We start from the raw sequence: 13976 nt of genomic DNA, 5'->3' as shown, positions 1-13976 counted from the left end.
CGGCGTCGGACACAGTCTGGTTGCTGGCGGCGTCTAAGCTAATGAAATTGGCTTCCACCTCATTTGTTTTCAGTTGTACTGAAAGGAAAATTGTACGAATGCAAGTTGAATTCAACTTAAGTGAATTGAAGTTAAACAAGATTCACTTTCATTTCTTGTTAGGCTTTACGAACCTCAGACAGTTTTCGATCATTAAATTTCTATTTTACACAAACTTACCTTCTTTATCAAGACTTTTCAACCTGGAATCAAGGGACTGTGGAAGACCAAGGTCACTCCTGAAAGCAAAGCCTATTGACAGAAGAAACCAGTAAAGAGCAGGAAGTTTTCAAACTTCTTTCATATTAATCATGGCTTTTGTTCTTTATCTCACCATTTTTTCTTCCCAGCCATTCATCATCTGTATTGTCATCCTCTTTTTCAATCGGTAAAGTTAAACCTTTGAAGAAACGCAATTAATACAAATAATGTTATGGAAGTTTGCATTAAAATCCTCAAGTTTAGAGTTTAAAACTCTACCTTTACTCAGGCAAACAGCCAGAACAAACAGGGCCACAAACGACTCAGCTCCCATGTTGCCAGACAGCAAATGCAGAGCCAACAAACGAGGATCTTTAAAGCGTTCTTCCTGCAGGTCTCACAGCTGATGTTCATTACATCTAAGTGTCTTTCTCCTCAGATGAGCTCGGCTCATACTTTGATTGACTCACATGTGATAAAACTTTATAGAGTTTCAAGGTTGTCCTGCAAGTTCACAAAAATTGATACGGTTTCACGTGAAGGTGAAAATCTTCTTCAAACTATAGTACCTAAACTCAAATTAATACTTGAGCAAAAAAAAAAAAAAAACTCTTCCTCAAAACTGTCAATAGTTTGTTTTGTTATCTGACATGCTCAGTAATCAAACATTTCCACTGCAGAAAATGAACTCAGTTGAGACCATTAGGGACTTTTACTTAAATCTCAAGTAATATTTTCTCTTTAAAGCCCATCAGAACATATTCATATAAAAAAACAAGATTGCTGCAATAAGATACAATAGGATAAATAACTCTTTAGTAGTTATTATTTGAATGATCATTTGTGGCAGCCTTAACGTTTAAAACTCTTTCTTTAACCAGTTAACTGGGATCTTGACAGCTAAAGTGGATTAACTGCGAGCCTCCATGTATGAAGTTTTTTTTAAATATATTTCCACCCTGTTGGGTTCCATGATGAGGCGATGGGGGGTGGGGGTGGAGCGCCTGGGGAGGGGCTCGCCCCGTGAGTGATTTAGTGTAGAACCCCCACTGGACCTGATGAAGCTGTGCAGAACACGTCGTTTTGGACTTCAACTCAGGGATGAATGTGCAAGATGCATGAGAGGTTATAAGAAAAAAAATCAAACAACCAAAGCTACAAGCAAGCAGTAGCAGAAAAGAAGAGAAGTTTTTTCTTAGCCGCACAGAAGCACATGAAGGGTTAAGGTGAGGATTAAACCACCAAATATTTTTATGAATCCATTATTGACCTGTTAAGTTTAAATTGATTCAAATCGATTAATCAATTTTATCCACCCAGCCCTAGTAACCACTACAGCAGCTTTAGCTCATTCCCAGTTGTATTGATTACGGAAATTCTCTTCAACCTTTAATCACTCATCGGTGGATCGTCTGTAAACTGCACAGAATGCAACCAAAGAAAAGTTATTAAATTACTAAAGTGCTTGCCTGTTTTAACCAGCTTCCCGTTTTGGGTCAGCTGTGGCACAGTAGTAGAGTGGTCAGCCTCTGATCAGAAGATTGCAGGTTTGATTCCAGCCTTACCCACTCATGGGTCAAAGTGTCTCTGGAAGAAACTGAACTCCTCATCGCTCCTGGTGGTTATTGGTTGGGGCTGAGCTGCCATCAGAGTGTCAGTGTGTGCCCTGTGACTGTTAAGCACTTTGGACCCTCAAAGAAGGTAGGTATATGGACCTTATTCCGGGGGCCTCTCATGTAAAAGGGATTATCGGTGCAACTTCCGGCATAGCAACCCGAAGTTACACGTCTCTATTTGTTTCCACTGAAAGTGGCGGTTTTGTTAGCTTTAGCGGTGCATACAAACTTTAAAAGCGTGTTTTACTTAATCCCTCAAAGTTTTCAAAAATGTCTGTGCAGTTCAGGCGCATGTTTTGCAGCTCATGGTTGTACCAACAACCAAACTAAATTACATTCGTGGAGCGTTTTGTGAACATGGGCTGCTGACGAAGAGGGAGTGCAGCTGCCCTCCTCGGTACAGATTTTACCGTCTACCGGGCGAGGATGAAGTCAGAATGATGTGGCTGAACATTTTAAATCTTTCATTTTGAGGATAAAGTACACACGGAGGAAAATCCATATCCAACATTATGGTCAGGTTACTCCAGAACACCAGGGAAGAAGAGACGCCGGGTACTGCAGAGACCTGACAGCAGCGCGGTTAAGTTAGCTTCATATTCGACATTCGTCACACATTCAGCGATGAACGGTGATATTTCTCAAACGCCTTTGCTAAAAAAATAAAACAGCAAAAGGGTTTTACTGACAGATGATAAAACAATCAATGTTTCACATGACTCGTTTTCATTATTCACGGTCCACGTAACGAGCAGACCACCGCAAACGCCGCTCCAATGTGAGCGGAGCCGGAGCGCTTTGCCCGAGCTGCTGCTGTAAGTAATGTGGAATGTTGATTGTTTTATTATCTCTCAGGAAACACATTTTTGGTGTTTTTAATTAAAGGCGATTGAGAAATATTGCCGTTCATTACTGGATGTGTGATGAATGTCGAATATGAAACTAGTTTAACCGCGCTGCTGACAGCAGTGTCACAAGAGCAGAAAAGATATTTCGTGTGTAATTGGTGTGTAATCTCCTGGTATCAGATATTCAAAAATTACCCATGTTTAAACCGCAGCTGACTTTGTCAAAATATGAAACGGGCAAAAGCTCCACCGCGCGATGCATCCCTCATCGCAGCATGTAAACACAAGCACGTGAAGAGATAATTGATCATCAGCACTGTATGCATAAATAAAGAATTATGATGTGAACTTTTAGCACAAATAGGCATAAATAAAGAATTATGATGTGAACCTTAAAGATTGTTCATAGCTTCGCCACCTGCTGCAGCTGAATTGAGAAAGTAGCTAAAAACAGTAGCTAAAAATGTGTTTGTGTTTTTTAAGGTCATCCTCCAATCCCTCAATTTCAGCAGGCACCGGAGTTGTTATGTCGCCTCTTTTAAGACATGACAGCTGGTTTTTCCACATTTATATGTAGTTATAGATCTAAAACAAAAGGAATTGCGCTGTCGGCTCTACAGCTGTAATGTAAATGTATGCGAGTTCCGGCGTCTACCGGAAGTTTCCCCCATAATTCACGCAAAGGCTCATGGGGTGTAGGAATCAGGTAGTTTATTTAGGGTCCAATTCAAGAAACATGTTTTTATACCTTTTGACAGCAGCACCTTACACCTCTGTATTAGTACAGGTCCACACTGCCCTAGAGCGCTGAGGTCAGTATGGCTGTTTCCTTCCAACAAATTAGAATGTAGGCGTGACAGTCTCCCCTGCTGTCTAATAAACTGTTTCAACAGACTAGAGCTGTACAGAACACTGACCATTTGAAATCCCACTTGAAGTTTCTTTTCCATATCTTTTGACTATTTCATTTCTGACCTTATCTTCCCTTTTTTTGTTTACTTTGATCTTCATTTAAGCTCTGTTAGTATTTTACTGTAGAGGAGTATTTCTTTTTTAGTTTTCATATTTTTCTTTAAGACACTCTGGCTAACTGAGGTTATTTTCATATTGCGAAATAAATGAACTGATTGAAAGATGTATTTACAAACCAATGTGTTTAATGTACTTTTTAAAAGAATTAAAGAATGAATACAAATGACACCATTCACTAAAACTGTTACTGATTTGACTCAACACAAAGATGATTTCCCCCCAACAGGATCATGAACAAAGTCAAGAGTTGAGTTTATGTAAGCCCGCGGTCAGAAGAGCGCCTGATAGGCCAGCAGGTATCCGTCGCTGTACATGTAGATCTGCTTGTTGGTTGGGTTGTAGCTCAGGCTGGCCATGCCTTTGGCTACCTTCTGCAGTGGCAGGGCCAGGGTGTTGTCCTCTTTCCCTGTGGCGGTGTCAAAGGCATAGAAGACTTCCTCTTGGTCTTCATTCACGTAACGAGAGGCGTAGAGCACGCCGCAGGCCATGAAAGCATTGCTAACTGCCTTCTTGAACAGCCTCGTCTCCCATGTCTGTGACACGTTGAGCACCGCAGCGTCCTCGTCCCAAATCAACCTGCTCACCACCAGGTTGCCATGGTTACCCATGGTGGCGTATATGGCCCACAGTCCAGTTTCATCTGCCTCCACGTCCACATCGCTGTGGCTGCGGCAGTCATAGTAGCAGTAGGGAAACTTGTTGTTGTATTCCTCTGCAGTGCCTGGAAGTTTGGCCCGTTTGATGGCGTTGGTATTCAGGTCATAGCGGCAGACCTCTGCAGAGCGGTAGCAGTGATAGTACAGAGCCTCACCGTACAGTACAGCACTGGGGCCCTCTATGGAGTTGGTATGGGTGTGGGATGGAGCAAAGGTGAAGTCTCTGTATCTGGAGGACGACATGAAGTCCTCAAAGTTCTGGTAGATGCGTAGCGTGTTCCCATAAATGTGGCTGCTGACCAGAGGCTGAACCCAGTAACTATTCTTTTGTTCGTCACCGTCCATTTTTGCCTGTTTGCCCCAGGAACCAGAGATGTAGCTCTTTCCAAAGGGGCTGATCTTTGTGGTGACTGGCTCACTGATGCCCTTCATCAGGCCCTTCTTGCAGTTCCTGCTCTGACCTGTAAACACAGAGAAACCGTCTAAAACTCTGATTCACCACAGGAATCCTGTTAGTCATTCCCACAAGACACCCAAACCGCACAGGTTATTCAGGACAAACTCACTGTAAATGTAGATTGCTTTAATGTTTCAGAGTTATTGGTGACCTGACCACCTTACAACAATTCTCAGATTTAAAATATTGTGTAAAAACACCTGTGATGATGGAAATGTGAATTCTGCATGCTGAAGCTGGTTGCCAAAAATGCCCAAAGCTAATTGCTAAATGACCTAACAGGGTCAACATTTACTCAAACATAAAACGAAATGCAAAAGTTCACAGAAATTCCCTCAAACCTTTTCAAATAGCCATGTACAGGCTTTGTTAGCTCTTCAACAAGAGTTTAAAATCTAGTATATTTTAGCACTGCAACTCATTAGCTCTACAACAGCAGTTAATGACACAAATAAGAAACATGTTATATTTGTGTTCAAAACCAAATCAGAAGTAAAGATGGAGCTGTTGGTGTCATGCCAGTATGTGTTTGGAGGTTTTCTCACTTTCTCAAAATTATATTGCAGTGTGTCCAACCTATGAAAGGATATTTTAGAATTAGCCCATAGTGTTCACAAAAGCAGGGAGGGGCTTGTTTTTCTTTTTTTACTATATACTAGCATGTGTGCACCACCTATAGTTGGAAGAGGCTTGGTGTGAAATGTTGAAGTGGTGCAAATCTCTCAAACTTTGCTCCAGGGTTTTTCTCTCACAGCTCTATTCCAATATATGAAAGACTTGGTGTCATAGAATTCCGTCGGGACACAAACCGCGATCGTTAATTTCTTCTTGATTAGCACTAAGTTAAAATGCCCTCCATACGTCACTACCAAAGCCGAGGCTCAATAAGATTTGACCTGACCAATCAGGTCAAAGTTTGACCTGATTTAGCTATCAACATGTGTTCAGTGGCCGCTCGAGTTGTACGTAGAGTCCGAAAGCGGTCATAAAAACTACGTGTGAATGCTAGAGTTTTCAACGTAGACACCTGAAATATGTCTTTACGCACATTTACACACACTTTTCACAGCCCAGTCTCAGTAAAATGCGTACATATGCCACGATTTGGGAAATACCGTGTATAATGTACGCCAAAAACGGGTTTTGCGTGCATATAATACGCGCGGTCCTAAAGCTGGCAGGATCAGCATAAAGGAAACCCAGGAGAGATTACACTCATGGTTGACAGCGTTGTTGGAATCATCAACATCTGTGGTCAGAAACAAACCAGTGTGTGACCACGAGTGAGTTTTCACAACCACTGCATCCGATCAAATGTTTCTTTTGTTTCACGGAATGATCAAACTGACATAACTGTTGGCTAAATTGTCTGCATGAATATTAAAGTCACCTACAATCATTACAGAGTCTGTGAAAAGCTGCACAGTTGAGATTTCTAGAAAGTCACCAGTTCTGTAAATTACTAACAGTAATCTTTCAACAATCTTTCTTTCTCTCATCTGCCCAGCAAACATTTCAATGTGGGCCCCATATGGTTTACCTTTGGGCTGAATTGGTGGGCCACAGGTGGGTTTGCCCATTGGGGCCCACATTGAAATGTTCACTGGGTCGGACTGGCAGCAATCAGCAAAAACACCCAGACTTCCCTCTCCCCGGTCACTTCCTCCAGCTCCTCTGGGGGATCCCAAGATGTTCCCAGACCAGCTGAAGACCCAAGACACGCTGGACTGGGTCTTCCCTGACTGAGCTTCTCTCCCTATCTCTAAAGCCTCGTTTCCACTGAGCAGTCCGGTACGGCAGGAGTAGTATGGGACGGACCAGTTGATTTTGGTAAGCGTTTCCTCTCACTTAAGCCTCACTTCCACTGAGCGATTTGATTTCATGGCGCATGCGTGGTGTGTAGACCACTAGCGTGTCATTGTATCATTGTGATACAACGACTAGATAAGCAATAATAATGGAGGTCATCCAGCAGCGCGTCTTTTTCTTGCTTTACTTTTTGTACGTGTAGAACAGGAATTTAATGTTGCTTGAAAGAAGAGCGCGGGCGGCTAAGAAGAAAACAGCCACAAAGAGGAAAACGGAATTGCTAGCTAAGTGCTATATTGGTGCTTTCTAATATCATCACCACTTTCTTCCAATCAGCAGGTGGCAACTCTGACTCCGCCCATACCGTCCTGTTCGGGACCCTCAAGAGGTACAGGTCGGAACTAATGGGTCCATTTAACAATGGAAATGCTCAAAATACCGTGTCAAATTGCACCGTACCGTACCGCTCAGTGGAAACGAGGCTAAAGGGAGCGCTCAGCCACCCTACGGAGGAAGCTCCTTTCAGCTGCTTGTAGTTGGGACATTTTTCTGCTGGTCAGGACCCAGAGCTTTGGAGTTTTTTTTAAGAGAATCTGATTCATGTTCGCTCTCTAAATATGGAAACCACACCCCTACCTCATGTCTTAGAACTAATCCAATGCTAGTACACTTTAACCTTGTTTCAGGTAAAAACATTAAATGCAGATTATAAACACTAATGAAACCAATAATGAAAAACATTCACCAACTCCTGTCACAGGCGTCCTTGATGAGTAGCATGAGTTTGATGTGAAACTTAAACGAAATAATCTGGATTCAAGAGTAGGATGAGGATGCAGCACTTTTTTCGGTTATCTGTAATCACCGAAACACTGACGATTCACTGGTGCCTCTAGGGGATGTTGCAGTGTGACAACAGAAATTTGATGCTTCTGAGCCTTCATTGATCATTACTGCTGCTTTTTCTTCTCATTCCTGTAACAGAAACTCACCTGTGAAGTCTTTGGGGATTGTTCTGCAGGACTGGACATTGTTCTTCAGGTTACGCACCTTCTCCTTGACAGACTTCATGTTAACAATTTCTGTCGACTGAATCCGACTCACATCTTTTTGCAGTTTTTCCACCTGAAAACACAAAGATTCATTTTTACTCAGAGTGACGTGACTGGCTGAGGATGAAAACACAATTTAACGCTCTGTGGTTACTTCTTCCTTGTAGCATGTATAGAAACAGAACTAATTGCAGCAGATCAGTGTTCATTTCTGGTGCCAGTAACTACTAGTTACATTGATGTATTTTGGAATACTGCTGCTCGTTTGCAAAAATATTTTTTTGCCTGGTATCCTAAAATAAAAGAAACTCAGATAACCATCATCTGCAGAGCAAACAAACATTGACAACAACCATAGCTTCAGTTAAAACAATGAGGACTTTTTCTACTTTTTTGTGTTATTAAAGTAATCCCAACATTTGGAAACACAAGAAGTAATGACATTTAGGGGTGGGCGTGGTGTAGAGGTAGAGCGGTCGACCTCTAATCGATAAGTTGCAGGTTCTGTTCCCTTCTTGCCCAGCCAAGTGTCAAAGTGTCCTTGAGCAAGACACAGACCCCCACATTGTTCCTGGTGGTCATACACTCACTGGCCACTTTATTAGGCACACCTGTCCAACCTAATGTTGACACACATTTCTAATCAGCCAATCCCATGGCAGAAACTCAATACATATAGACATGTAGACGAGGTCAAGACGATCTGCTGCAGTTCAAACTAAGCATCAGAATGGAGAAGGAAGGTAACTGAAGCCACGTCTGACCCTTTTGGGCCCCTTAGTACCAACTGATCATGGTTCCAACACCACAGTCTAGAGTTACTGACCATTCATCCCTTTATGACCACATGAACCGTCTTCTGATGCTGTTCCAGCAGGATAAGGCTCCATGTCACCAGGCTGGAATCATTTCAGCCTGGTTTCTTGAACATGGACTCCACAGTCACCAGAACCCAATAGAACCTTTGGGATGTGGTGGAACAGGAGATCGGCATCATGGATGGTCAGCTGACAAATCTGCAGCAGCTGTGTGATGCTGTCATGTCAATATGGGCCAAACTCTCTGAGGAATGTTTCCAGAATCTTGATGAACCGATGCCACCAAGGATTAGGGCAATTCTGAAGACAAAAGGGGTCCAACCAGGTACTAGCAAGGTGTATACAATGAAGAACCTGGTCAGTGTATATTTGTGATAAAAAAGATTCATAAAGTTTTTTTGAAGTGTAATGAGGAAAATCTGATTGAAATCAGTGGTGGTGGTGTGGCCATGATTTGGGATTAAGGATTTTACATAATTGGATCTAATTGGATCCTGGACTCCTGGGTCTTTCAGGATCTGTGGATTTAAACTTGAGAAGTGAATGTGTGTCAGTGCAGGACAGTGATTCCACACAAACCTGTGTGTGGCTACAAACAAAAGAAAGATGTCGATTTCCAAAGAGCTGCTGAGCATCAGAGCGTCCGTTCTTAAAGCTCACTGGTCCTGACGGGTTTTTAGCTCTCACCTCTTTAGAGAGTTTTTGGGTCTGGGGGGAGTTCTGCTCCCTGTGGATGACTCCAATGTCAGCCTCCAGTTGGCTGAGCTCCTGGCCCAGCTGGCGCAGGGACAGCGCTGTGTACAGGCCCCGCTGGCTCAGGTACTGGAACGGCTGTAGGCGGGCCGTCGCGTTGTTCAACTGGGCCTGGATGTCAGGAAGACTCTCGCTGGAGACCATCACCTGCAGGGAAACAGACGTGGAGCTCAGCTGTGCTGGACTGCACCGCGATGGAAGTTAACTAAGACATGAGCAGAGATTTAGTAAACATTCAGAGTAAAGAGACACAAAGAGACGAAGTTTGATAAGGTTTTCTGTTAAAACCTCTAAACATGTCAGTTTCCCCCTAAAACTTTCCCTTTTCGTTTGCATCTTTACAAAAGCAGAAGCAAAATATCTGCAGTCAGAAAATCAAACAAGCTGCAGCATTTAAGAGTTGGAGTGAATCAGACATCCATTATCAGAGAACTCCATCAGAACATCACCTTCAGCTCCGCTGCCTAAATCTCATCAGATGTTTCATTATTGCTCTGGGTTCCGTCATTGATGGGGTTAGAACCAACACCTTTGTCCATGATAAGAATGAAAACCATCTCTCACCTGTGCCAGCAGGTTCATCACATTGGCCTCGCAGGTCTGGACCTGCTGCTCCACCGCCTCGTACTTCCCGGCAGGAAACATCCACCAGGTGGAGTTCACCTCACACTGGCATGAGCCGCCTTCCTTCTTTCCCACCACGCGCTGAGTCTGAGCGCCCCCCTGCACCCACACACAGACACCGCCTTAACTTTGAAAGACTTATTGAATGGATGTTGTTTCAAAGAGAAAAATGCTGGACTCACCGGCAGCAGCAGCAGCAGCAGAAACAGCATCTTCACAGCAGCTGAACATAAACTCACACAGAACTTCACCGTCCTCCTCTTTTCTTCAATCTGCAACCCCGCCCAAAACCACCTGTGTGTGAGTCACTGCCGAGAACCAGAATGTGGAAATGAAACCCCCAAATCATAAAATATCGGAGTTTCCTTATAAATGTGGACTGTTTAGGTGTTTCCTCTTTTCTTTTCCTTTTTTGAGCAACATCTTTGAAATGCTTCTTCCTGAAGTTTAATGTTCACACGCGAAAAGTGTTGGAAATGACCAACACTGCTCAAGCCATGAAAGAGGTTTGTCTCGCCTCAATTATTCAAACTAATTCAATAAAAAATAGTTCTAAGTCTCCAGAGCCAAACCAACGTTTCTGCCATCCTGAAATGTCTCATTTGGGATCAAGAACATCTGTACCCATCTCTACCAACTATCAATGGTGTTTCTTAAAACCAGCTCAGTGGCATTGCGGTAGAGTGTCCGCCCTTAGATTGGAAGATAGTGGGTTCAAATCCCGGCCGAGTCCTATCAACGACTCAGGGCCTACCTGCTTGAGACTCAGCATTAAGGGTTGGATTGGGGGATGAACCACCAAATAGTGCCTGAGCGCGGCTGTGTCTGCATCTTACCGCTCCCCCAGGGGATGTGTCAAATGTGGGGAACACATTTCACACATCAAGATGTGTGTCAAATAGTGGCAGTTTAACTTTAAAATGCAAGAGAATCTGGTCACAGAGAAAAAATATGGCGCTCGAAAATGAATCGCTGGAAGTCCCTCCCCCTGCCGGAGCCGGCTGCAAAAAAGACAGAATTTGCGCTTTAAGTTGTTGTCAGGAAGACCTCGACCGGAATCCCCCCCCCCGATATTAGCTTTCGACCTTTTCTCCCCTTGAGATTCCATAACTGCTTACATGATCAGCTGATTCACTGACAGAAAGCATAATTTCACTGGCTTTTTCTCTGGAGGCAAACGGGTGGAATTATACATATTTGAACACTTGTTAATATTGACTTGAAATAAATAAAACGATGAATGTTCTCTGTCCCGTTTGAATCTCATCTTACACACTGAACTGTTAAACAGTTACAGTTTATTCACATTTAAAAGTTTAAACGGTGATAGCTCTGAAAAGTTTTGAAAATATCATTTTTGAAAGGCTTTCCTAAAGTTTAGGAAATTTCCGCTTCCACTACAGCTTAAGTTGCGAAATTTCCGCTTCCGACTAGAGTTTTATTTCTGGCGCCATCTTGCATGTGACCAGAGACCCCTTGAAAAATGGATCTCCATGGAACCGCGGTGAGATCCAAGCTAAACAGAGAAGAAGCTTCCCATGAGCAAAAATAGTCAAAGACCACAAAGAGGACTCATCCAGGAGGCCATGAAAGAAGCAGAAGAAGACAGAGAGACCTGCAGGCTCTATTCGACTCATTTCAGGTCAGAGCTTATGAATCAACAGTCAGAAGCATGACGCGATGTCATGACAATAAAAATGTTGATGAAAAACAAGACTTGGTGGCCTTAATGGAGGATGGACAATTATTACAGATGGTGATCCACAAATGGAACCAAACATTTAAAGACCTACAGAAAAGAGTGGAAGACCTTAAATCAAGTCCAAGAAGGGATGACTTGGTGATGACTGGTTTGGTGACAACTCATCACGTCCTACTCCAGGATTGCAGAAGGTGACAAAGATGGAGAAGTAGCACCCCCGGGTGAACTACACTGGCTAGATCAGTAGGCCATGAACCTCGTAGTTCTGGAGTTTTCTTTAGACTACTGTACCTATTCAACCATTTTAGGTAATTCCAGTAAAGTGGAGAAAAGCGGCTTTGCACTGATAAGCAACACTTAACAGCAGTGAAGTGTTTCAGCCAATTCTGTTGCAGAGAGAAGCTTCTGTGCCGTCATGCAGCACTTTTCGTTAGCCGTAGTCACAGCTGTCCTTACGGATGGATACTCGCTGTGGGTGGAACATGGGCAGACCTCTACGGGGCACATGAGTGACCCACAGGAAAGTTTTCAGATTGTAGACCGCTCAGTGAACCTGTAGAGAGAAAACGCTCATTCACATTTTTTTCCAGGTGAATGCTGCAGGCGACAGGTCGAACCAAACATGTATACAACATGTAAATGTAACCTTTGTTTTACCAGGAAATCCCATTGAGACTTACATCTCTTTTTCAAGGGAGACCTGGGCCAAAAGGCATCAATACAAGAAAATATAATACAGTTAAAACAAATAAAATAGAAATAAAATACAATTACAGTAAAATACAATAAAATGCAATTAAAAGGAACAACAGGACAATGAATAAAAGGTTAATTAAGAACGGTACAGATTGGTCAAGAGTGACATGTGTAAAGGTTGTATAAATGGGTCAATGTGTGCAATCCGGCCGTAAGAAATAAGAGAGTTAGATATCATGTGAGACATCATACAATATGTACACCTCGTGCCTGCAGCAGCATTTGAGCGTGGTCATTAACCCTTGAACACTTTCGCTATAAAAAGTTACACCATCACTTTTGCTGGGTAATTTTTACCGATATAAAATACCCAATAAAAAGTAATTCTCATAAAAATAGATCAAGATGTGACAACACGTGATAAATTAGAGTGGTTTTCTTTTATTTGACTGTGATTTATGCAACAAAGTGGGGAAAAAGCATAGAAACATGAAAAATATGCTTGAAAATGACTGAAAAAGTAGGAATTTGAGGAGAAAAAAATCCTAAAAAATAAATAATGATACTATACACTTGACCTTTGGTTCATTCATTCCTGGGACATGTGAGACTTTAACCAGGGACCCATGAAACTCAAAAAATGCAACAAATTTAAATAAATGTACATACTTTTGCTCTGGTGAAAATCATCCAGCGGTGTTTAAAGAGCACCGTATGAAGCAGAGGTGGGGATTCAAGTCACATGACTTGGACTCGAGTCAGATTCGACTGCAGTTAAATGGATGGGACTGTAAACTCTGTTAGCACTGTGACACCCTGCAGCTCAGTATAATCACAGAGTGACAACAGGTGATTGTGACATTTCCACCACTCAGATCTTTACCTGGGATCTGGGCGGGACGCAAACGATCATAGAAATGATATAAATCCAGCAAACGTATTATAGAATTCACGAAGATGCTGCATGAGGGTTTTTTCTTTCCCTATTTTTCAGTTCACCACTTTTGCTGCTTTATGCTTTGTGGTATGTTTCAGAAAAAAAACATCTTCTTTCTCTTGGGGGTTACATTCACTCTTGAATATTTGCTGTTCCTTCCTTTTTCATTGACAAAATATTTACATTTACTGCTTCATGAGTTTTTAGTTTGCATGTCTTTATTTTAGTGTTTCACCTGCTATCATGAGATGTGTACTTCTGATAAAAAAATGTGTCCAGCATAAATACAATTTATTTGATTCTAATGAATTTAATCATGAATATACTAATATTCTCTGAATTCAGAGTATTTCCTGTTCAAGTACAGCGTGAACAAAGTAATATTTTGTGCATAGCTTTGCAATATATATTTATACATAAGATTTGATGTGAATAGTCACTTTCTAAATATATGTACCAATAAATACAGTATATACACACCACATTTAGTTTTACATTTAGCATTTTTCTTTTGAATCCTACTTTACTGTCTTGAACACAGAATTTAACTTAACTCCTGTTAATTTACTCCGGGATATTTTGAAAGTAAGTTGACAGAAATTTTGTACTGAATACAAAAAAAATTGTATCTCAAACAACAAAAAATCAATTTCCCAACAGAAATGTTAAACGTAAGCCTAGATCTACTATTCATATATATATATATATATATATATATATATATATATATATATAT

The 13976-nt window shown here is 41.9% G+C and overlaps 1 protein-coding gene across 1 annotated transcript; it reads right to left on the bottom strand.

The window, feature by feature from the left end:
* Window positions 1–3838: 3838 nt before the first annotated feature.
* si:ch211-194m7.4 (olfactomedin) lies at window positions 3839–10209 on the bottom strand. Its single transcript, XM_024258757.2, has 5 exons — window positions 10088–10209; window positions 9846–10004; window positions 9216–9428; window positions 7651–7783; window positions 3839–4853 (listed from the first exon to the last, which is right to left on the bottom strand). The coding sequence occupies exons 1-5, from the start codon at window positions 10115–10117 to the stop codon at window positions 4006–4008; spliced, it is 1383 nt and encodes a 460-aa protein (XP_024114525.1). The 5' UTR covers window positions 10118–10209; the 3' UTR covers window positions 3839–4005.
* Window positions 10210–13976: the final 3767 nt, after the last annotated feature.

This window comes from Oryzias melastigma, linkage group LG6, assembly GCF_002922805.2.
Source record: "Oryzias melastigma strain HK-1 linkage group LG6, ASM292280v2, whole genome shotgun sequence".
Taxonomy (NCBI): Eukaryota; Metazoa; Chordata; class Actinopteri; order Beloniformes; family Adrianichthyidae; genus Oryzias; species Oryzias melastigma.
Note: the sequence above shows the minus strand (reverse complement) of the source record. Positions and strands in the feature narration are given on the sequence as shown.

Bases quoted from the DNA above. Each gene is read 5' to 3' on its own strand.
- si:ch211-194m7.4 (XM_024258757.2), bottom strand. From the start codon at position 10,117: ATGCTGTTTCTGCTGCTGCTGCTGCTGCCG. The intron at 10,005-10,087 runs GTGAGTCCAGCA...GTGTGGGTGCAG, and splicing joins TGCTGCTGCTGCTGCTGCCG to GGGGGCGCTCAGACTCAGCG. The intron at 4,854-7,650 runs GTGAGTTTCTGT...CTGTGTTTACAG, and splicing joins AATCCCCAAAGACTTCACAG to GTCAGAGCAGGAACTGCAAG.